Below are 23,988 nucleotides of genomic sequence, written 5' to 3' on the forward strand. Positions count from 1 at the left end.
TACGTCCGAGGTGCCAGGGCGTGGCCTTCCGAGGGCGCCCCCTTAGGGCCCCGGGCCAGAGGATTTCCTTAACCTCGCCTCCCACCAGCCACGTGGTTTGCAGAGCCGAGCCTCGAGCTCGTCGCTATCAGCCAGACTACCTACAAAGCACGAAAAAAGCACCGGACTCACTCTGCCTTAGAGACCCACAAGCTGGGAGAGACACTGAGAGGGCTGCTCCCTAACTCACGAGCAAGAGAAAGATTTGTGTCTTTGTTGGACCTGTTCCGTTTTTGCTGTTCAGTCGTGTCAGACTCTTCGTGACCCCAAAGGTACTGACGTGGTTCTGCCATTTCCTTCTCCGGCTCATTTTGCAGATGAGGAAAATGAGGCACACAGTGACTTCCCCAGGCTCACACAGCTAGGACGTGTCTGAGCCGACTCCAAGTCAGGAGCTCTATCCACGGCGCCACCTAGCGACCATGCCTCTTCCCTAAAAAGGTTGGAACCCTGGAACCACTGGTCTGGTTTTGCCCATACTTGAACGAGAAATTCTGAGAACCTGTCACTCCTCAGCTGTTGGGAGCGGGGATTCAGGACCTTCCTCTAGGTCCTGATACTGATAGGTACCTTATATAGTCTTAGGGTTGCCCGGGGACACTAAGAGCTTAAGTAACTAGGACAGTGAGGCAGTTGGTGTGTGTCAGGGGAAAGACTTGAAATCAGACCTTCCTGCCTCCACAGGGCTACCTTCTATCTGAGGTTCCCAAAGTGGGTGATAGCCATCCCCTGGGGGCACTATAATTATAGGGGGGGTAGTAGCCTGGGTGCCATTGGGGGGGCTTGAATTGGGGTGGTGGAAGCATAAGGAAAGAAGAAAATTTTCATCTGTCGTGTAACAGAGTTAAAGTCGTATTATTTTCCAGATAAACTCAGAAAATGCAAGTTATAACGGATTAGTGTTCAAGCCTGCTGACAGGTCTTAGCAAGCAAGTGTTGTTCAGCATGCATGGGCAGGAATATGTTCATGTAATGACTTGTTTACAGTATGATACTGTTCTGTTACATGACACAATATTACTGTCATAAGAACTGCAATGCAGGAAAACCCCTATAAATTTATAATAAATTATTAAAATTTAAGCTGTCAGTTTTAAAAATATATATATTTTTTGAAATGATGTAATTTATTTTAAAGTTAAAGGGTTAAATAAAGTAGCTTGGGGGGGCAATAATTTTTTTTTAAGGGGGTGGAAAACCAGATAAGTTTGGCAACCTCTGCTCTAAATCTGCTAGGTCACAATGTATCACTTGCTGGGTTTTCAGTTTGTTCTAAAACAGTCTTCTTCCCAGACATGGTCCTAACTAAAATCCTATCTCCTCCAAGAAGCCTTTCCAGATTATTTTTAACACTAGTGCTTTTCCTCTGATCATCTCAAATTTGTCCTAAGTAAAATGTATTTGTGCTCCTTCTCCTTGAACTCCCTCCCCAAACCCTACTGGACTATGAACTCCTTGAGAGCAGGGCTTGATTTTTGCTTTTATTTGTAACAGTTAGTACAGTGCTGAATAGTAGGTGCTTAATAATTGCATGTTGATTTGACTCCACAAGTCCAGAAAACTCAGCCATCCCTCTTGCCCTGACTAAATTACATAACACCTTTCCTTGTACTGTTTTTAATCTCTTGCCATTTGGGTCCTCTTCATTGTACCCTTAATTCTCGTTTCTATAGAATTTTCCTTATAACCACCTTGCTAAGTAGTTAGTAAGAGTAATTATGTTTTAAAGGGTAGGGAATAACCTCAGGGAGGTGAAATGCTTTTTATTCAATACATAGGCCTCAATTCTTCCCTCACAAGGGAGACCTCCAGCTTCTATTTTAGGCTCTACTGGTCTACTTCAGGTTCTAGAGTACTTTTGGTTATTAGATATCCTGATTGTAGGGAACTGTTCAAAACCGTGGGGGATCAGGCCTGTTTTTGGCCATGGGTCCTGTTTCAGAATCTTGAAATACAACTATATGTAATCATGATCCCCTTTCTCCCCCTCTTGCCCACCAGTCAGTATATATTGTGTAGGCATCCTTCAAACTAAAATTTGGTAATATTATTTTTTAGGGACACAGCCTCATAAAATCAATCCGAAATAAAGGCCTAGAAACTTTCCATCCCTCAGGTTAGAGCCCTGAATGATATCACTTTCAATCAGGAGGGAAGCCCAGAGACATTTGTCTTAAGTTATGCAGGCTTGTGTTGGTAATAGTTAAAGTATGGTAAATTATGGTAAAGTTAAGATTCTCAGTAGTATACAGCCCTCGGGTTCCAGTAAAGCATGGAAAGGGCCACCGGATTTGTAATCAGAAGACCTTGAACAAATCACTCTGGGACTCAGTTTCCTTATCTGCAAGAAAATGAAAGGATTGGACTAGATGCTTTAAATTTGTAGTCTTAGAACCTAGAGGACCTAAATGAAACAAACCTGAATTGACCAGCAAAGACATGTCACTGTGGCTATAAAACCAGACCGGGAGGTGAAAAGGAAACAAATTTGTGGAGATTTCCCACAACCCCTAATTAGCCCTGGGGAGAATACCTTAGGGCAGCAAAGTTTGAGGGTGGGTTACTTCACAAAGACTCAACCTAAACTGATTCAGAAATCATCTTGTCTCTGTGGCTCCCAAGAGGTAGAAGGGCTAGCTCTGGAAAGACCAAGGAGGGGTGAGGTGGCAAAGGAGTCGTTGCTCAATCTTCTGATTCTTCTCGACCCCGTTTGGGGTTTTCTTGGCAAAGATACTCGAGTGGTTTGCCATTTCATTCTCCGGCTCATCTTACAGATGAGGGAACTAGGCAAATTACTAAGTGACTTGCTCAAGGTAACAGTGTCTGAGGCTAGATTTGAAATAGTCCACAAAGGGGAGGGTGGAAAAAACCCATAGAGTTAAGCTCCTTTTATTCTTTTAAAAATTATTTCCCATAGGAGGGAAGAAAGTGGGAGCACAAAAAAGACTGGATGGACTGAAGCATTAAAGGGCCTTCTCTAGCAGACTTTTCCTATGGCTAGAAATCAGTATGGAAGCAAATCAAATTTTTCCTGCACCCTCACCTTGACCAGTTTTCTCATGTTCCTTCAGTTGTTTTTGGTTTTTTGCTCATGTACTCTGCACATTAGTTTGGTCAGATTCTATTGACCACAGGTATGCTCTCTTTGATTGCATGAAGGGACAGAGCTAGTGGAAGCTGGAGAAGTTACTTATTTTTAGAAAGGAGGATTGGGAAAGCAAAAGATGCACTTTAGAAGCATGAAGGAATTAAGCAATAGGGGGGTGGCGTGGACAGGGGTGGAAAAGCTGGAGTGTGGTGGAGAGCCCAGGAGGATGGGGTATCATGGGGCAATCCCCACTCACCTCTCCTTGAGTCTTTGTTCCTCATGTTCAGTTTATCCTTCTGCATATCAGACTTTACTTATACCTAGATGGGAAAGGGTGGGGGAGGGGACACAAGCTCTAGTGACATCATAGCTCACTCATTATGATGTAACTAGGAGGCACTTGATTATTCTTGATCCAGGGCCTTCCAGGGGTAGGACGATTCTGGACTCAAATCTAGTTAGGGGGTGGCTAGGTGGCCCAGTGAATAGAGCACCCAGGAGGACCTGAGTTCAAATCCGCCTTCAGACACTTAACACTTAAGAGCCGTGTGACTTTGGGCAAGTCACTTAACCCCAATTGCCCTGCCTTCCCCCCTCCAAAAAGCAAAAAAAAAAAAACCCCAGACAACAAAAAAATCTTGGAGTTAGACTCCAAGATGGGGGTGGGGAGGAAGCTCATTTTCTCCCTTTATTATTAATCTCCTCATTGCTACCCCATTCTGGGCAGGGCAGACAGGATTTTATACCATCTTTGCTATGCTCTTTCTTACCCTCCCCCCATTTCATGACTGCCCATGGCTGAAAAGAGATAGGTTTTGTTCTTCCCCATGACTAATGGAACAGGATGTAACCCTTCCCCTAACTAGCTCAAGACTTGGGGGGCTAGCTCTGAGAATTAAACTGAGCTCTTCCCAAGGCAGTTCCTGTGACTGCAGTAGCAGCTGGTGATGTATGTAAAGGAGCCAAAGTTGTCCACTATTGGCTTTTCCACTGCCTGAAAGATCCTGGAAAACCGTAAGTGTCCAACTATGACCCTCATCTTCTGCTAAACTTTCCCCACTCCCTACTCTGTTTCACCCTCACCTTGCATGACGTTATGAATCAGGAAAGAGATTCTGTTGGGACTCTTAAAAGTCTAAGTAGAAAGGTGGTAGAAAGATGCTGCCCCATCTCTGACAAAGGGAAGCCTCTTTCCCCACCTCCAACAAAATCCCCTCTCCTAGGCCCAGAACACATCTGCTTATGCAGATGGTTCAGAGATTCCATTTTAACTGTTTTTTATTTGTTAGAAAAATAAGTTTTTTTTTTTAATCTGGAAAAGAGGTAAGGGAAGGCATTGTATTCATACAGGTGGTCCAGAATCAGGTGCAAGACTGGGAAATATAGAGGTTGGGGGTGTATTGTCATGCTGGAACTGGAGGCAGTGTTATGGGATGTGAAGGCATGGTAAGGATGAAAGTGTACATTCAGCCGATTTTAATCTCCTCTCATCTGTTGCTGACAGAATCATGGATTCAGAGTCTTCAGGCAACTTCACTGTTCATTATCACCTTCAATAAAATGGAGGGCAAGGGCTGAGGGCAGAGGAAAAACTCATCAGTTCATTTTACTACTTCTTAACATCATATGTCCCATTGTGAACATTCTATGATTTTTTCTGAAACCATCAGACCTTTTAAAACCAAGTTAACAGTTTGCTACTTCAATAGGAAGATGGAGGCCATCCAAAGGGATCTCCCATTTGTGGAATGGAATCAGTATATCCTTTTTTAGTGAAATTGTATCCCCAACTACTTGCAAAGGCTAGTCTTTTTAGTTGTGACCTTGATTCCTTTTCCCCATTTCTTATATTTCTCTATCCCAGCTTCTTCCCGGACCTTGCTCCAATAATTGAACCAACTCCCTTGTCCCAAAACACACAGACACACCCACCTACCTCTTTATCTCCACTGCTTCATTCTCAGGACTATAAACATATTCAAGTCTTTCTAGGTCCTTTCCTCCAAATCTTTCCTTAACCTTTCTTGCAAATTCAACTATCACCCCATCTGTCTCTTTCCATTCACTGCCACTATTCTGGCGGATCTATGATTTTACTACTTTGGGCAACTCCTTCCACTAATCCAGATTATAAAGCATTCTTATAATTCATTATAATAAAGTCTTCTTATCCTATGCCATTGTTTCTTTACGTAATTAATTCCTCCATAGGGGCATTCTCCTGGTTCTCTACCAATCTTCATCAAAAAGTTGTTTATATCTGATGTTTTGATAGGAACCATTCCTCAACTTCTTACATTTTTTTATGCCCCACACAACTCAACTCTAAGTGGTCTCTCAAAGGTTATCAATGACTTAATGTCAAACCTAAAGACCTTTCTTAGTCTTGTGAAAGTGAAAATTGATTGATTCTATTTGTTAAAACTTAATCAAGTCAGCATAGATTTAATATTTTCTTTCCCAGTGAGTCTAAATCCCTTACCTTTGCAAATGTATTGAGGTAACCTCAGGTCACTTGAGTTTTAGTTCTATTTTCAAGCCTTGTACTTCCACACTAGTAACTTCATCTCCTCTCTCTCCCCTCATACTTTCTGGAGAAACTTGCATCATAAAGGTCAAGCTCATCAATCACAACTGTAGTAGCAACTCCCATCCTTACAGACTGTTATCACTTGAGAACTGATCTCATTTTCCAGGAATGTAAAGGTGAGGAGCTAAGACAACATTTATCCCACATCCTCATTGAAATGTCTAGTCAATCAAAAGACATACCTGTGTTGCTCAGAGATTCTGCTGTCATCTTATTACTATAAAAGATCCTACTGTGCCCAACTTGAGGTCTTTGGCTATTGAGGATCCATTAATAATCCCTTTTATTGGCAAATGCCAATCTAATAAAGGGAACATGCTTAGAACTTTACTGCCTCAGTTTACCTTCATTTCTATTATGGTAGTACTTATATACTTTGACTTTTTCAGGCTACTACCCAGTCTCTGCTAGATATTTTCTCTTCCCTTGCTTCTTAGATATCACACTGTTCTGATTCTTCTCCTCTCAGAATCATAGAATTTCAGTTGAAAGGCTCCATTTCTCTCTCTCCTTCCTGACCCTTTAAGGAAGTATTTCTCAGTGTTCTATACTTGGTTCCCTTCTCCCTGCTACACTGCCTCACCATGCATATCTCTTCTCTCCAATGCTTACAATGTGGTCCTTATATAGATGAATCCCAGATGTTTCAAACCCTGACCCTTCTCTTTGAGTTCCACATAGGTATGTTCAAGCACAAACTAACTCCACATGCTTAAAAAAAAAACAACCCACTCCCAAAACAAACTCACCAAAACTTCTTTCCATTAAACCCATTCTTTCTTCTGATAACTGTTTTGTCACCATCTGTTTAATTTTTTTTCTCTTCCTCACCTCTCACAGGCCATCAATTACTAAGTAATTCTCTTCTGTAGCATCACCTGCATTCTTCTTCTCTTCCACTGCTACTAACCTATGATTACCTGCCTAAATATGTTAACATGTTTTTCTGCCTCTCTCTTCCTTCAAGTTATCCTCTAGTTGTCACTCCTATTCAGAATTGTTCAAAGGCTTCCTTCTTGCCTGTCATCTAAGGTGTCATGCTACCTTTTCTAAGCTTGATCTCATACCATTCCCCTCTACATACACCATACTCCAGTCAAACTGAATACTCCAGTCAAACTGGTTGCTTGCTCTATCTTATACTTGACTGTCTGGGGACCTTTGTTCTCACAGTTCCTTATGTCTGTCATTCTCCCTACTTGCACTCCTTTAGACCTGTTGTATTCCTATGTATCCTTCAAGGCCAGTAAGATGTCACCTTCTACAGAAAGCCTCCCCAGATCTTCTGCTAACCCCCCAGTCTCAGGTGGTTACCACCATCCCTCACATCCTTCCCTGGCAACTCAGACCAGGTTGCAACTCTCTAGTGATGCACAGGACGGCTTTATCCTATGGTTGTTGCTGTTATGTATCATACCCCAGCCTAAATTCCACATGTACAGGGAGGAGCCCTGTACTATCTGAACTTTGTATATACCCCATCTGCCCCCCAGCCACTAAGTACAATGCTCTGCACATTCTTGATGCTTAATAAAGTCTGCTGAACAGAAACATTTGGAAGCTTAGTAGGGGAACAGTGAAAATTGTTGCCTAAAGATGAGGTTTGAAGAGAGATGTTTGATTTTAACTTTGTCAAAAAGCTAGGAGTTTGCTATTTTTGGCCAGGGATTTTCTGGGGAAAATCTAGTCCTGTAAAGTGATAAAAAACACAGGATTGGGAGTCAGGGACCCAAGTTATTGCCCTAGTGCGACCATTAGTTTCTGAGTGACCTTGAACAGGTTACTAAACCTCTCCAGACCTGTTTCCTAACTTATAAAGCCAGACTAGACAATCTAAATTCCCTTTTAGCTTTAAAATATTTTGTGATTCTGAGACTCAGTGATAATAACTATCACCTAGTCTCTTGTAAGCTATACAAGAAAAAACAAAATTTGGAAACCAGGGGTAAAATGGAAGTTCCAGATGGCTTAGGGGTATAATTTAGGTACAAGTGATGGAATTCAGTTACACAAAGGAGCCCCCTTTCCAACCATTTCATATTTCTTTCTCCTAAAATTGCAGCCTCTTGTTCAAGAATGAATACATGCCCTTTCAGTATAGCAGTAGTTTCTGTTGCTTGGCATTTTTCATCATATATTTTGGCATATTATTAATGTTAAGAGAAATAACCTAGTCCCTGCTACTTTCCCTTTTACCATACTCTGAAATCTCTTCCATTTCAAGTTAGGCTGGGCCAGCCCTGAGAAGCTAGTGGTTGATTTCCCTTTGGGGATGGATAGTCCTGCCTGTCATCCTGTTAAGGATGTGGGCAGAAAGTAAATGGGAAGGAAAGTTTTTGGAAAAAGAAGGGGGTAGGGGTGGGGGGAGATAGATATACACATTAACATTTTTTGGTTGGTGGGACTGGTAGAATCCATGGTGCTACTATATGAAGTATGTGCATGGGAGGGTATGGGGATGGAGAAAATGGAGAGTCCAGTCCAGTAGGTAGTGGTGTGTTCATCTTTTAGTGCTCAGGTGGGGAACAGCACAACCCAAAGAGAGCCTCTACACACTGAACCCTCCCAGAGAGCTTCAAAGCACTGGGGTCCACACTATATTCCTTTAAAAAATGTACAGCAGGCACAGGAATTTTAAGACTAACCCAGGAAGGAGAGAAACCAAGTCATCACTTCAATTTATGACTACATGTATTGTGGGTGCAAGTTTTGAGGAGGCATAGGAGACATCTGCTCAGCTTCCTAGAATTCTAAAAGATAATAGGAGTCACAGAAACTGAGTCATTGAGTTCTGCTGAACCTGAGCTAAAGAGAACACTTGTAGGAGGGAGCTCAAGCCCATTAGGGTTCCACTGGGTCCTCCCATCCTCAATCAGGTCTTACACTTACCCACCCATCAGCAGATTTCCAAAGTGGCCTTAATCCCACCTGGCTTCTAGCATATGCCCTATCCTTGTGCTTCCTATGAACATAGCTTCTGACCCAACCAAGCAGGAAAGTACTTAGGCTATTTATAAGAATATTCCTTGCAAATTATCGTTTGCAAAGTTAAGATTTGGAGGGAGAGATTGGAGCCCAGAGATCTCCAGGGCAGAAGGTTGGAGGAAACTTTCCTATGAAGGCTGATGTTGGGATAAAGACATCAGGAAGGGAACCTGGGACCCATGAAGTTTCATTCATATCTGCAAGACATTTGCTAACATTGCACAGGCTTTGTTATAGCCATGATTGAGAGGAGATAGCAGCTGAGGTTCATGAGAAGTCCCACTATAGAAGCCTCCTTTCCTCCCCCAGTCCTTTGACCTCTTTAAGCCATATCTACGGAAATAACATGGAGAAATGCAGGGAAATCAGAACCAAAGACCATCTACTTATAGAATATGACACATATGAAATTGCTTCAAATGTGCCTGGTCCTTATTGGCTTTGCCCTTTCCTCTGTTCTCCATCCCTTTCCCTTAACACGTTTTTCATTGATCTTTGTACTATGTATTGTTAAATGGGGGTGATTGTGTATTGGATTTTTACAAGTGTGATGTTTCTTTTTGACTTCTGCTCAGAGGAGTACAGGGTTGGCTGGAGACCAAAGGAGTTATGGTAGCCCCTATTCTGATCAGAATCCACAATCCCTCCTTCCCAACATAGAAGGCTAATAGAGAGGAGTCAGTAAATGCCCCAAATCTGAAGAACCCAAAGAAAGTGGAGAGGGAAAAAGCTGATTACCTGGGGAAACAGGGTTCTTCTGGGTCACCAAGAAGAAACTGCTGTTTGCCTTCTTCCCACCTCTCCTCTGGAAGACTTCCAAGAGGAGGTCTGAGGACAGAAGAGGGCAAATGGCTCAGAGTCTGGGAGAACAGCAAGCATGCTCTTCATTCCTTCTGGAGGAAGAAGGAAAAGCAGAGAAGAGATAGATAGGGTGAGGGGAAGAGAGAGGAGGCAGGGACAGAAGAGGAGAGACAGGAAGAGGTTAAAAACAAGGAAGGGAAAAGACAGCAAAGAGTTAAGAAAGCAAGAAGCAAGCAGAAAAGAATAGCAGGAAGGAAAAACTCCCAAGTATGAGTTGCTTGTTCAGATATTATGATTGGGCAAGATGGAGACAGTCCTTCCTTCCATTTCCCAGCATTATGCATCAGTTTCTACATTCTGCACTTCCCCTTTCAGAATACTTTGTTATTCTTAGTTAACAGATTTAAGATGTTTTTACTTGCCCCAACCATCCCTTATTAAGGAGTCAGAATACTCAGTCATCTAGTACCTGGTGCTTCTGAGCAATGCATTCCCCCTCAGGGACAATAATCTTCCTAAGACACTCTGGGAAACCTGAAAGCACTATAAAGATAGTAAGTGGCTAGTAAGGGACAAGGAAGGGCTCTTTGGAGAAGGCTAAGAGGTGTTGTGGAGTCTACATGTTATTGACTGGTTCCATTATTCTAGCACACCTAGCCCAGATGTTGCATTCACCCAAAGGACTGGTGAGATGCCCAGGCTTCAATTTTTACATTTAGAATACTAAGCTGGAGGGTCTTTGGTATCTTGTCAAGGCTCTGCTACTCTTTCAGAAATAGAACTAAAATTTAAAAGTAATTTAATTCAGCTTCCCCATTTTAGAGATGAAAAAACAAGTTTCCCAAAGTTAAATGGTAGCTACAATATTATCCAGCTTAGAGTTTCTTTTCCTGTGACCATGGGGTCCGCTTTTCCTATTTTAATTTACTCTTCTGTAAAATGGAGACAATTATTTTCTCTTCATCAAATTCCTCCTCCTGCAAAGTATATCTAAAATATACTTTTGAAAGTTTTAACAGAACACTTCTGAAAAGCAAGGCTGGAAGACAAGGTCTGGATGTCCCAGTCTTTACTGAGGGCTGAGAACTGGTCTGCCTACCTCTCAAATTCCCAGAGCCAACATACTCTGAAGCCTCAAGGAGAGTTAATGAGCAGGGCTGCCTTAAGTTGTAAATTCTGAGGGGCAGACAATTGACCAGGTCACTCTAAAGGGGATTCAACATGTGGCCCTAGGGATCCACTAGAAATGGTCATGCCGGAGGGATCAGCTGAAAAGAAATGGAAGGTAGGGCAGGGCTGGATAACCTCAGATGGAAAATTGCAACGACCACAGCTGAGAGTTTGACTTCCTTTGGGTGCCCTCTATATTCATCCTCTCAAGCCCATCCCTTCTCCTGACTTAATTTAGAAGGGCCAAACTTCTGGAGTCTAAATTCTCTCCCCTTTCTGTGCCCAGCTGGAGGGGCTGGTGGAGAAAGTTAATCAGGAATCTTCTGGGACTCCAAAGGAGCCTTTTTGTCTTCCGGAGCTCTTCCCCCAACGTGCGTGTCACACTCAAGCAATTCTGAGGCTTCACCAGACCCCTCCCCTTTAATCTACGTTTTAGGGGAGGTTGCTACAGTAGCAAGAATGCTCAGTCTGGGGAACCCTCGTTCAAATCTGGAGTCTGCCACTGACAGAACAGGTGGGTCCCCGAGCAAGAGACTTCACCTGTGAAAGCCTCAGTACCTCATCTCCAAAATGAAGGGGTCAGACTAGAGGACCTGTAAGAAGGCCCCTTTTAGCTGTTATCAAATGACCTGCCTTAACCTGCTGAGAATAGCACTTATGCCTTCTTTTCCCCAGGGTCTACCTGCGTTTTCCGCCCCCCCCTCCCCCAATACTGGTCTCTTCAATATTCCCCCGTTCCCACTGGATTCATCCAACCTTCCTTCGAAATTTTAACTTTTGGCTTCTCTTACTCTCCTGCGCATGCGCTAGAGCTATCTCCTTGATCCCGCCCCTCCCGCCAATGAAGCTTCAATTTCCCACAATTCTCACTCCTATAGGCTTGGCTCCCCCACACCCCGTGTTCCTTTGGTTTCTGCCTCCATTTTCCGCACTTTCTCCCGATCTCTGTGTTTCCCTTTCCGCGCTCAGATAAAGTGGATCCAGCCCTGGGGTTCCGGGTCACTCCCGCTACCGGGGGCGTCGGGCCCGCGCAGGGCGTAGTCACGGCCGCCGTTGTTGTCCCAGAACTCAAGACCCGTTACGCGGTAGCGCAGGGCGAAAAGCAAGGAGCCCCCGGTTGGCGGAGCGGGCAAGCGGAAAGCAAATCGATCCGCACGCGGCGGGGGCGGAGCCGGGCCTGCGTAGGTGGCGGGAGCTTCGCGCTGGCTGCGCCAACCGTCCGCGCTCCAGCGCACGCTCACGCGCTTCTCGTAGGCCAGGTCCAGCACGCGCGCGCTCCCAGCCACGCCCAGCGGGCCCGCCTCTGCTCGTTCCAGGCATATGCGCTGGGCCTGCAGGCGGGTGGCGAAGCCGGGCTCGCGGGCGGGCTCGAGGGCAGCGCGCGCCTCCTGCAGGGGCACGGGGAGAGGAAAGAAAGAAAGAGAGAAAGGACAGGGTCAGAATGAGGCATTGGACCAATAAGAAGCCTGCACTGGTCTGTCCGCTGGGGAAGTCCGGGGCTTGCTTGCTTTAGGCCTAGCGCACTGGGGAGGGAATCATGCAGAAAGAGAAATGGGGGCCAGTGTGGAGGAGGTGGGGGGGAAATGATGTGGGCTGCTTCCCTACACTTCACTCTCCCTTCTGTTACCCCCTTGGGTGTTGGCCCCCAAGCTCCTACCTGGAGGCTGCGGGTTCTGGGGGGGCAGGGCCCGAAGTGCCTGAGGGCGTCGCGCTGCAGCTGGATCTGAACGTGGCGGGGCACGCGAGGGAGCTCCCCGGGGCTGAAGCGGCGTACGGCCGCCAGCTCCAGCCCCAGCGCGTCGGCGAAGCGCACTCGCTTGCGGGTGTCCGGGCTGCGACTGCGCGGGGCCCGGGCGCCCCCTCCTGCGGGGGCAGAACGTGCCCGCCGGCCCCGCCCGGGGGCTAAGGCGCGGGAGCGAGGCCTGAGGCGCGCCCCGCCTCCCTCGCAGGGCTCCGGCTCCACCTCCTCCGGCTGCAGCTCCTCCTCCAGGCTGGGCCGCTGACTGCGGTAATAGGCGCGTTCGGTCAGCGCCGCGATGAAGCTGAGGTTGCGGGGGATGTCGGTGCGGGGGGGCCTCTCCCGAGACATGGCACCCCCGCCCTGGCCGGCGGGGCAGCCGCTTCGCGGCGCCGCCTCGGCCCGCCTCCCCAGCTATAGGCTTTCCGGGCGCTTGCCTCTGAGGGAGCCCCCAGCTCCCGCGCCTCAGCCGGCCGGGCCCGCTGTCAGCTCCCAGCATCCCTCTTCATGGCTCCTCCGCGTCCTCTGGTCGGGGCTGGCGGCTCCTCTGAGCGTGCGCTTACCGCGGGGCGGCCCGCGCCCTCAGTGCCCCGCGGCCACAGCCCGCTTGACAGGTGGCTCCCCATCTGTCTCCGCAGCCCGCTGCGCCAGGGGGCGGGGACTCCGCCCTCCCTGGGCCCAGCCTGGCCCCAATCCTTGGCGAGCCCCGTCGCCTCCCCGCCCCACCGGGGGTTAACCCGAGTCTGGAAGGGCACCGGCGGGGGAAGGGTTAAAACGTCCTCCTTGCGATCGAGCGTCCTTGTCTTCACTCTCCCCTGCCTCCCCTTCCACACCGTCCTTGTCCTCAGGTGAGAAGGTTGGGCAGGGTCAGCCTGGCAGAGCCATCCCCGTGGGCGGCGAGATGCGGGGCAATGGAGGGTAGGGGGCAGAGCAGAGGAATCCCCCCTTCTGGCTTCTGCCTGTGAGCCTGGGCGGGGCGGGGAGGGGGAATTCGGTTTCGACCCAAGCTTCTCGGACCCCACCCCAGGGCCCAGTGGGTGGCTTGGACCTGTGCTCTTGCTGGGTCTTCCATTGTGCCTCCTGCCTTCTCATACTTGGAAGAGGAGAGCCCCTTCCCTTAAAGCGAGACCTTGTCACAATTTTTATTTCTTAAAAATAAACCAACGGAATTAAAAACAACAAAATTAACAACAAAATAAATTCTACCCAAATCCATTTGTGGATTTGGAAATATTTCTGAGATTCATTTCACTTCAACAAACATTAAACACCTACCAAGTGCAAAGCGCTGTGCTAGGTTCAGGGGATACCATTAAAAAAAAAAAACAACCCTTGCCCCTGAGGAACTTGGAATCTAATATAATGCCATTCTGAAAGAGTTAAAGAAATAAATAAAATAATGATTTAAGTGCAGAGGAGAAGTGAAACCTGGGAGATTAAAGGAGCTACCTGTGATATCCAGGAAGGCTTCATGAGGGACAGGACACACACACACACAGGATTGGAGGGCTTGGCTCAGCCAATTAAGAAAACATTTAAAAATAGGAACAAATAGAGATGGTTGATTTGCCTCAATCACAAAAGACTGGATGGAAGCAAACTGAATGCTCAGCACAGAACTATGGTTTGGGGAAATTATGAAGAAGCTGTGAAGTTAGTTAAGAGTGTAGGTGGCTTGTGGAGATAGCAGCTTTTTTATGAAACAGAGGGCTGAACCTTGTGCCCAGATAGAAAACATTTACTTTTTTTGGTCTGAATAACTCCCATGTATGTAGTAGCATGTGAAGGTTTGTAAAGCACAATGGATACACAATCACATTTGATCTCATAACTTCACTGTGAAGTAGATAATTACATGTGTTCCTGTCTACATTTCTAGGTCCATCATTCTTTCTACTATACTAATCTGGCTTTATGCATATATTTCACTATGTCTACTTCTAATTAAATTATAAGTTCCTATTGGATTATTTGTTTCTCTGGCTAGTGCTGCATTTTACAGGTTTCCTTCCACAATTAGATAGCAACTGAGATGCACTATTTCTTAAGGTAGATAAGACCTAGGGAGTTGCCTGAGGCACACTTAGGGGTCACACACAGGGTCAGAGGCAGGATTAGAATCTTCCCTACTATCTCCAGGTGGAGCACTCTTTCTCCAATACTATGCTGACTCTATGTACATATATGCCCATTGTTAAATTATAAATTGCTTGATGTCATGAGCATCTAGCCCTGTTTATTATACTGTAGTACTTAAATGAATCTGTTATCCATTCACTCTTGGCTTTATGACTTACTGGATAAATACTAAGAAGGGATATAGAAGGCAAGGGATTTGTCTAAGGTCCCATAGTTAGTAGGTATCAGAGGCTGAATTTCAACTGTAATCTTCCAGAAACTAAGTCTAATGTGTTCTCCGTTACACCACTGCCACCTGGGTTCAAACTTTGCTTTGCATGTGTTTTATAAATCCTTAGGTATCTCTTGGAAGAGTACACCAGAAAGTTACTGGGATTTTCCTGTGGCAATGGAATCCCAATGGAGAGTCTCCTTTTTAACCTTTGCTTTAGGTGGAGGTGGGGGGTGGGGGTGGGGAAGGGGTGATAATTTGTACAACCTCCTTGGGACTTTAGGCCCATCAAAGACCATGGGATGAAAGAGATCAAAAAGATGTGAAGACTTTTCATGCTTCTTTAGCTTCATTTGTTGTTTGCTACAAGCTTGTGTTTCATTGCCAAGAATGTTGGACTTGATAGGAGAGACTTGGGTCCAAATTCCACTTCCTTTACTAACTATAACCATCAACAAGTTATTTAACATCTTAAGACTTAGTTTACCCAGTTGCAAAATGGGAGTAATACATGTAGCATCTTTCACAGGATTGTTGTGAGAATCAAATGAGATAATGTATTTTATTACTTATGTGTAATTATTGCAAAGCACTTTGCAAATCTTAAAGTGCCATATTGTTATTGGCTATTATTATTTCCTTTCCCAGGATCAAACTACCGCTCTACATTTCTAAGATAACAGCCCACCAAGGAATAGACAGTTTTTTGGACCACTCTTACTTTCTTTTTTACCACTAGTTCCCGCTACTAAAAAGTTCAGCAAGTTCAGATTACCGCTAGAGAACACCTGGCAAACACTGAATTGCCCTCAGGTAGAATAGCTTTCTCTTTTCCCATAGCTCAATTTCCCTGGTGCTGGTTGCTGGGTCCTGGCCTTGTTCCCTGATCCTCAGGGGAAAGGACGTACACAGCATCCCAAACCTAGTCACTGAGGCTGCCAGCCCTTCTCCTCTTCTTCTGGATCATGTCTCTGCTTTGCTCCTTTCTCTCTTTTAGACCCTCTTGGGATGATTGTTCCTTTCCTAGTTATAACCGCCCCCCCCCCCCCCCTTCCTTTCCCTGTTTCTTTCCCTCCCCCGCCTCTCTGCTCTGGACGCATCTCTGAGCCCCATCATCACCAAGCGCCAGGCACTCCCTCTCTCCCTCCCTCTTCTTTTCTCCTCCCTCCTTTCCTCCCTCCCACCTCCTGCACCAGGAAACTGCCTAGAGCCTGGGGAGCGGCCTGACCCGTGAGATCCCTAACCTGGCGGGCTGGGGGGTGGAGACGGGGTTGAGGGTGGGGGTAAGGGAGGGGCAGGAGCAGGCCCTGTGGGTTGGGTTCTATGTGTGTGTGTTTGGGGGTGCCGGGAATGTTATCCACCGGAGGCCCCTCTGTCTGAGGCTTCCTGAGGAGAACGGTCATTAAACATGGATTCAGTCAGTAACCACAGCTGGCAGAGGGGTGGGGGCTGGGCCTGGGTCTGGGTCCTAGGGCTACACCTAGCTTTTCTGACCACTGACCATAATCCTTACCCTCCACCCCCAGGGCTCCATAGCTGGGAGGATGAAAGGCCTTAGCTGGGGGCTCCCTGCCACCAGCGCTGTGTCCTAGGAGCTGCTGCCCAGGCTTGGTAAGTGTTCTCAATATCTTGTTAACCCTTCACTGCCCTCATCTGCCTCATTAATATGTTTTAACCCTTTTCAGCCTGTATATACACTGTATTAGTACACTTTATTAATCTAGCTCCTTCTCCCACCCTGCCTTTCAGAGAATTCTAGTCTCTGCTCTTTCCTAGCTTGCCATGGGTCCCTAAAAGCAGGAAAGATGGTGTTCTTAATGACTCTTAAGAGAAGCAGCAAATTTCATTTATTATTTGTAATATTTATTAGTTTAATGACCAAATCTACTAAATCTAGACCCCTTATTACTGCTTAATTATCTCATTGTCTCTATTCCATTTCTTATTTCTGTTCCTCATGGCTCATGCCATCACACTAGGCTGGTCAAACCTGAAAAATACCCATTTGAACCCTGTCTGGGTATGCCTAGCCTATAGTGGAGCATTGCTTATGTCCCATTCTCTTCTCTCTACCTTTTATAGCCACCCAGATGGCGACTCCAGCCTCAGCCCCAGATACTCGAGCCCTGGTAGCAGATTTTGTGGGTTACAAGCTAAGGCAGAAGGGCTATGCCTGTGGAACTGGCCCAGGAGAGGGTCCTACAACTGAGCCCCTGCACCGGGCCATGCGAGCTGCTGGAGATGAGTTTGAGTCCCGTTTCCGACGCACATTTTCTGATCTGGCTGCTCAGTTGCATGTGACTCCTGGCTCAGCCCAGCAGCGTTTCACCCAGGTCTCAGATGAGTTGTTCCAGGGGGGGCCCAACTGGGGCCGTCTTGTGGCATTCTTCGTCTTTGGGGCAGCGCTCTGTGCAGAGAGTGTCAACAAAGAGATGGAGCCACTGGTGGGACAGGTGCAGGACTGGATGGTGACCTACCTAGAGACCCAGCTGGCAGATTGGATCCACAGCAGCGGGGGCTGGGTAAGAGGCTTTCCTTTTCTACTATAACTTCACATTCCCCAGAAAAGCTTGCTTCACTTGGGGAGGGGGAGCAGTTGTGATGGGGGGGGGGACTGGTCTCTGGTGGGATGGGAATGTAGTTGGTATTGCATGGTAAATCTAGGGTGTGGGGGAAGAGCAACAGTTTGGGTGGAGTTAGGTCATTAGGGTGGAGAGGCAATGTTAGTTAACATTTATAGAGTTACTACTGTGCACAGTATGAAGTTCTGTGTACTCTGGGAAGATATAAAAATCCCATCATTAAAGAATTTATAATCCAAAGGGGGAGACAGCATAAATACACATGGAAAAAAGCCTAAAGAAAGAATACATGCAAGGAAGAGAGGTCCAAGGTAATTCATGTTTAAGTTTAAAAATAAGTCCTGAGAGGATATGACCAGAGTTGTGACCAGAGTGGTGTAGTGTTAACTTGAGAAATCTGCATAAGAGGTTAGTTTTGAGAAGGATTATTATTATTATTATTTTTGCAAAGAAGAAAGACATGGGGTACACATGAAGCAGGGAATTTTAGCAAGGTATTTGTGAGGGACACCAAGCAAGGCTGGAACTGGGACGTGGGATACAGCTACAGTATAGATGGAACTGGAATTCTTCCCCTCCCCTTCTCTCCATCTCCTCTCCTAACATCCCTTTCTTCCTTCTCCTTTTTCTCTTCCCCACTTCCCTTCTCTCCCACAGGCGGAATTCACGGCTCTGTACGGGGATGGGGCCCTGGAGGAGGCAAGGCGTCTGCGGGAGGGGAACTGGGCCTCAGTGCGAACAGTGCTAACAGGGGCTGTGGCACTGGGGGCTCTGGTGACTGTGGGGGCCTTCTTTGCCAGCAAGTGAGAACTCAACCCAGTGTTGGGTCTAGAGTGGCTGTGGGAAGGAGAGAGTAGGATAGAATGGAGAGAACCCCTTGGGAGAGGTGGGATGGATGAATGGGGAAGGGACAGGGATAAAAGGGGATGGAATGGGGGAGGTGGGGAGGGGTGGGAGGGGAATAAGTGAACTCTGTATGTCAGGCAGGAGTTTGGAAGGTTGAGCCAAGGAAATATGGAAAACATCTGGAAAGTCAATGTGTGTAAGACAGGGAGAGTCACAGCAGGATTGGGGCCTGGGTTGAGTGGGTTTTACAGGGCAATACCCATAAATTGAGTGGTATGGAGAATTCACCCTCTAGGGAATTTGGGATTTGCAACACTAGGGGGTGATGGACTTATCCAGGGAGTGCAGTAAAACTGTATGAGAGGCGAAGTCTTCATTGGATAGGTAAGATTTGGGGAGAAAGTTGTAGGCTCTTTGGAATGGCTGTGGGTACCCTGGGGTTCTCAGTTTGCAGTGAGAAGTGGGTGTTACAAGTGGGGTGCTTGGATGTGTGTGTATGTGTGCACTTGTAAGCTTTGTGTACCTGGGGTGGTGATGGAATTCTTCCTCAAGGAAAAATAACTTTCCCTAGCAATGAACAGGAGGAGTTAGATCTCCCTTTGGTTGCCCCAGTGCTGGGGGTAGGGGGTAGGGACACTAGAGACTGAGAATTTTGAGGCTGTTCTGCAGAAAGTAGTAAGCAGGGTTTGGGGTAAGAGGGCAATGTGTGCTAGTTGAGATGGCTCAGTTTTGTAGTTGTCCTTGTTTCCCTCATTAGCCCCTTCCCCATGCCTTTAGCACTTGCTGCTGCCCCTTCTAGGGCTCTGGACAAAGCAGAGCTAAGGAGCTTTGGGAAGGAAGGACGCTTTACCATATGTCCCACTTTTCCCACTGGGGTACAGTGGTGCCTGGAAAGGTTCCCTATTTCTGGGACCTCTCTACCCAAAATTAAACACTAAATTGGGGTTGAAATTTCCCTTTTTGAAAGTGTGAACACAGATGCTGATCTAGAACATAGCTCTGTGTACTAAACACTAAGCCTCAGTGAAACTGAGTCTTTATGCCTTGAGAGGGACATTCCCAGCTCTGAACTCAGGGGTGGGGGTAGGGTATACTCTAGAAGCCAACCCATTCCATGTGGTGGGCATTGCTGCTGCTAGATCAAAGGCCAGGTGTATGGGTTCTAGAGTGCATACCATGATCTAGAAACATTTATGTATGCTTTGAAGCCAGGCTGGTTGCATGGGTGTTAACTGTCTGCATCTCTTAGTGTGAGAATGCTGGATTTCTGTAACCCACAATGGATCCAGAAATAACTCTTTTCTTTGAAGGAAGGAGTTCTTTCCTTCCTCTGGATGCATGGCCCTGAGCCAGACCTTGCTGCTGCACTTTCCAAGGTGCTAAAATTGCTGCTCTTAAATGCTGACTCCAGACATGCTGTGCTCTAGAACCCTGCCTGTGATCCAGAGCACTGACTTGCTCATCTAGAACACAGTTGGCTCTTCTGGGTAGAGACTTTTACTTGGTCCCAGAATGTGGCAACTTAGTTGCGCTGCTCTAGAATGTGGGACCAATCTTGGCCTCAGGTGTTTAATCCAAACTTTTGCTTTTGAAAGCTGTGTTCCTTAGAGGAATTTGTAGGGGAGGTGACAGACATTCTGCTGAGACTGTACTGGGTGAGATGGTATCATGAGCCAGAAAGCACTGAGTCAGTCACAGTTGGTTAGCATGGAGAGAAGGGCAGTTAATACTGACTTAACAGTGACAAACCCAGACCAACCAACAGCTCACAATTGGAGATTGTGCTCCTCTTCCCTTACAACGCAGCTCTTTCCCCCACCCTCTACCACAGACTCCTAACCTGTGGCCTCTGTTAGCTCCCTTAGGGGTCTTTAATAACAGGGGTACCAGGAACCATGGTCAGAAGGACAAAAAACGCACTGCTATGAGGCTCCTGCTCCTGGATGGAAGCAGGGGTTATTGGTTTAAAGGGGAGGATGCTCAGACTTGGTCTCTGGAAGCATGGCTACATGGGACCACAGTGGGCAGTTTTGGCCAGACACTCCTTCTGGGGCAATGGAAGCCCCTGAGATCTTTCCTTCAGAAAACCAGGGACTTTTCTATTTGGGGCTATTCAGTTCCTGGGGGTTGTCTCTTAGCCAAGCAGGCTGAGTGTGACTCCCTGTTTTTAAGTCCATTTCATTAAAAGTAGGGGGAAACACATTTAATTGCCATTTTCTAAAGGGTAAACTTGGTGGAGAGGCTGAGGGGAGTGTTTCTTGCTCCCAAGAGCCCGTAGGGGCAAGTGGGAGGCTTTGCTTAGGCCATGGGAGGAGTGGAGGTGGGGCAGCTAGGTCCTGAGAGTGCTTATCCCACTCCCCACTTCTGCCAGGACATACATTATTTTTCTTTTTCAAGTCAGAAAACAATGCGAGAACGGATTTGGTTAGTTTAGAAGAAAAGAAAAAAGCTCTATAAATATAAATATATATTCATGTATTTTTATTTAATAATTTATAAATACTGGGTTCATTTGACTTTTATTTTTGTGTAATATGTAATGGTCGTATTAAAAAATAAAATCCAGAAGTTTAATGAGGACTGAACAGGGTTTGTGACTTCTGCATTTACAACTGGAAGGATGGGGTGGGTGGATACTGGCCTCACTCCAAACAACTTTCAGTGATTTTATTAGGAGAAGGAATTTAGGGCAAGAGGGACATGGGAAGTACCCCAAGTAAGCTCGGGGGTTTCCGATCAAGAATTAATATGGCAGGCCCTCTCCTTCCATCCATACGACCTAAGGCAGGCTTTCTCTGACAACAAGGGCCTGGGCAAGGCCCGGCCTTCTCCAAGCATACTTTTCTATTTCATCTTCTCCTCCCCCCCCCCCCCTCCCCAGCTATGGTTCTCAGGCCTTAAACTTCAGTTGGGAGATGAATTTTGCCTGAATATTCTGTTTAGAGTCAGAGTGGTACAACACATAAAGATGATTGATTCAGCCAGGTCTAGCTTCTGACTCATATTCTCTTTGTGACTCGGGGCAAGTCAGCTAACCCTCTTAGTGGCCTGGGAAACTCTCTTGAGACTATATAGGTTTCAGAACAGTTGCCCATTTGCATTAGTTGAGGGAGTTTTTTCACCCATACCAATGAAAATCACAGTCTGAATTAAAAAAAAAAATGTTAAATTCAGTTATGAAAAAAATATAGTTTTTGTTCCTTCTCCAGTTCCCTGAATCAGTGGATCCTAGTCATTTTACATGTAAGCCACAGACTATAATCTATCCCTCTACTTCTAAGCAGGGCTTTTTCAAAGACATTTCTGACAAAAATCTAATTTAAAAAAATCTTCAGGCAACAAGATTCTAGTCTTTATGTAATATAGTGTATTATCTTCTTCCATCCCCCAGTTCCAAACATTAATCTTCACCACAGGAAATCCTTTTATTTATCTTGACTGCCTCTTGTTGCAGTTTCAGAAAATTTTACTTGTGTTCTATTCTCCAGAGAACTGAAAAAACAGCTAGTACCCATCTGGAGTTCTTTTGCTTCCCCTCATCTACTCTCCCAAACTTCAGATTCCAGCCAAGTCCTCCTGCATTTTTCCTCTACCCTGTCTTGACCATCTGCCCCCTCTTGCTTCCCCAGTGTTAAAACTGTTGCTTACAACAACAACCTTCCACTATATATCTGACCAGCTCTATCTCCTGTAGTTCAACTCTCACCTTTCTACCATCTCAGGACCTCTTCACTTCCCCAAAAAGTGTTTATTTCTCGACATTAATTGTTCAATTCAACAAACATTTGTTAAGCCAAGTGCTTAACTAATGTTCTAGAAGCTATTGATACAAGTATGAAATAAAATAGTCCTTACACTTAAGGACCTTGTAATCAAATAGGCAAGTAAAAGTCTCATGGTTACCATTTTGAGGTTTTTCATATGGTGTTGACCTAAAAGTAGTATCTTAGTAATGTTGCAGTACCATACATTCAATGCATCCATAGTGTTTCTCTCTGATATAAATGGTTTAACAGGGAGTGAGGAGTAAAACTTTCCCGAATTAATTATACTCTTTAAGAGCGTATCTGTTTCAGAACCAATGCATTTCTACTTTCCCTGCTTGTTTTATATTGTGAACTCTTTTGTTTAGATTGGTTTGGATTCCAAGCCAATCCTATAGCCAAGGTTAATTTTATTCTTAAGTTTTAAGGTACTTGATTGGTACATCAATCAAGCATTTATTAGGTGCTAACTATGTGCCAATCGTGCTAAGCTGTGCAAGGTGATGAACTTTATGTAATTTTAAGGGCTTTCATTTCTAATTTCTTCCTTTACTATCTATATCATCTTAGTAGGTCTTCATGAGTTTAGGTAAGGCCAAGAAAATTTATCCAGGTAGTCAGCTTTCTGGTGATGAGCCTCTTCAGACTTGGCCAGAGGTTTGTCTGTGGCTGACCCACACATCCTTTTGTCAGACCCATTCTAAGAGCCTTTCTACTTTGGTTAGATCCTACAGAGCCTGGACACTGTTGTTCAGGTATTTGAGAACCCCTGATCATCCTATGCTACCAGTAGGCCCTGGATTGGGGCTTTAGTAGGATAAAGACATTATATACTGTATTAAGGTAAAACACTACAACCCCAGTAAACCTCTTTGATGGTCTGGTTTAGTTCTGCCATCATAGTGTGGCCTTGTACTTGAAGTGGTTACCAAAGCAGTGATGTCTGCCTCTGAGGAAGGACTTTGACAGGGAATGGGAAGTCTGATTTGAGAAAAGGAGTTGGTAGTTTATGAAACTTTAGAGAGTAAGGTTTCATATTAAACCTAGGAATGTAGGGCTGTAAATGCCACCTGTCTCTGGCGTGGTGTTCCAACTTTGCCATCTCCCATTTTTCTGAATGTTAAGATGGATCTTGAGCCACTGGCTTGCTGAAAGGTGTTCATGGTCAGCCCACAACCTTTCTTAGGGTAATGCATTCCTTACTCTCTCAAAGTGAAAATGTGGCAGTTCTTCACAGGGCAGTGGCAGGCTAAGTTGGTTTGCTGGTTTCTGCTTCATGTTTATAGGAGAGGTTTATTGAAGTATGAGCAGGGAGCAACAGACCCTGGAAAGTCCAGGGCAGTAGGGAATAGGCGAAGCAGTCACTCTTGAATGCAGGTCGAACCCTGAATGGAGTGTTTTGTGGTTCATTAAACATCTTACAAACGCTCCAATTCAAGCAGCCGTCCCTCGGGAAGCTACAATCTTGTCCTTACCAAAGCTTCCCTTCTCAGGGTTCACTTGCCCTCAGACTGACTGAAGGAAGCAAGATGGCGGCACCCTCAGAATTCGATCATATGACCCGAGGTCCCGTGCTCTGAATTTGACAGTCCGTTTGGCTGAAGCGGTCACGTGTCGTAACCTAGGTTTGGGCCATTCGAACCTCTGGGACCAATCGGCAGCCGAGCTTCGGATAGGGTTGTGGGGCGGTGTGCGTGAGGTTCCGTTCCGCCTTTCGTAGTTAGTGGCCAATCACAATGCCCGACGAGATGAGTGCGGAGAGGGGGCGCGGCCCATAGGGAGAGAGAGGCGGGGATGGCGTCACAGCGTGGCAGGATTGTTACCTAATGACGGGAGAAGGCGGAACCGACGTTGACTGACAGGCAAGTTTCCCTTACCGAGATTCGAGGATTTGGCTAGCTTGCCCCGCCCTAGAGGCGTGATCTTATTTGATTGCCAAGTATTTCTACCCAATGGACTCCGAGCGACTGGTGACGGGCAGGCTGCTTGGCTAATGAGCCCCCAGCGTGGCCGGCGCGGCTCTCCAATCGCCGGG

The 23,988-nt window shown here is 46.1% G+C and overlaps 2 protein-coding genes across 14 annotated transcripts; one reads left to right on the top strand and one right to left on the bottom strand.

Annotated features, from left to right (window-relative positions):
• Nucleotides 1-1,703: 1,703 nt before the first annotated feature.
• Nucleotides 1,704-12,910, bottom strand: PPP1R3E (protein phosphatase 1 regulatory subunit 3E). 6 transcript variants are annotated; one of them, XR_011170226.1, is made up of 3 exons: nucleotides 12,331-12,910; nucleotides 9,441-12,061; nucleotides 1,704-4,677 (listed from the first exon to the last, which is right to left on the bottom strand). XR_011170226.1 is itself a non-coding variant. In XM_069097853.1 (2 exons), the coding sequence occupies exons 1-2, from the start codon at nucleotides 12,760-12,762 to the stop codon at nucleotides 11,639-11,641; spliced, it is 855 nt and encodes a 284-aa protein (XP_068953954.1). In that variant the 5' UTR covers nucleotides 12,763-12,881; the 3' UTR covers nucleotides 8,051-11,638. The 6 variants fall into 6 exon arrangements, 1 of the variants encoding a protein (XP_068953954.1); XR_011170225.1 differs by having other exon boundaries at nucleotides 1,704-4,701; XR_011170229.1 differs by having other exon boundaries at nucleotides 11,544-12,061; nucleotides 12,331-12,882.
• BCL2L2 (BCL2 like 2) lies at nucleotides 11,924-23,949 on the top strand. Of its 8 annotated transcripts, none has more exons than XM_069097856.1 (5): nucleotides 11,924-12,147; nucleotides 15,410-15,574; nucleotides 16,288-16,372; nucleotides 16,844-17,283; nucleotides 18,001-20,769. In XM_069097856.1, exons 4-5 carry the CDS (start codon nucleotides 16,852-16,854, stop codon nucleotides 18,148-18,150), a joined length of 582 nt encoding a protein of 193 aa, XP_068953957.1. In that variant the 5' UTR covers nucleotides 11,924-12,147; nucleotides 15,410-15,574; nucleotides 16,288-16,372; nucleotides 16,844-16,851; the 3' UTR covers nucleotides 18,151-20,769. The 8 variants fall into 8 exon arrangements, with proteins under 8 accessions (XP_068953957.1, XP_068953959.1, XP_068953958.1 ...); XM_069097858.1 differs by having other exon boundaries at nucleotides 15,501-15,574; XM_069097857.1 differs by lacking the exon at nucleotides 11,924-12,147 and adding an exon at nucleotides 13,134-13,259.
• The last annotated feature ends 39 nt before the right edge of the window (nucleotides 23,950-23,988 follow it).

This window comes from Petaurus breviceps, unplaced genomic scaffold (assembly GCF_028583685.1).
Source record: "Petaurus breviceps papuanus isolate PSGF00001 unplaced genomic scaffold, PetGlider_PUasm1.0 37, whole genome shotgun sequence".
Classification (NCBI taxonomy): domain Eukaryota; kingdom Metazoa; phylum Chordata; class Mammalia; order Diprotodontia; family Petauridae; genus Petaurus; species Petaurus breviceps.

Coding starts and splice junctions, on each gene's coding strand:
- PPP1R3E (XM_069097853.1), bottom strand. CDS start 12,762: ATGTCTCGGGAGAGGCCCCCCCGCACCGACATCCCCCGCAACCTCAGC. Junction 12,062..12,330: donor CCAGAACCCGCAGCCTCCAG/GTAGGAGCTTGG, acceptor GTGCCCCTGCAG/GAGGCGCGCGCTGCCCTCGA.
- BCL2L2 (XM_069097856.1), top strand. CDS start 16,852: ATGGCGACTCCAGCCTCAGCCCCAGATACTCGAGCCCTGGTAGCAGAT. Junction 17,284..18,000: donor TCCACAGCAGCGGGGGCTGG/GTAAGAGGCTTT, acceptor TCTCTCCCACAG/GCGGAATTCACGGCTCTGTA.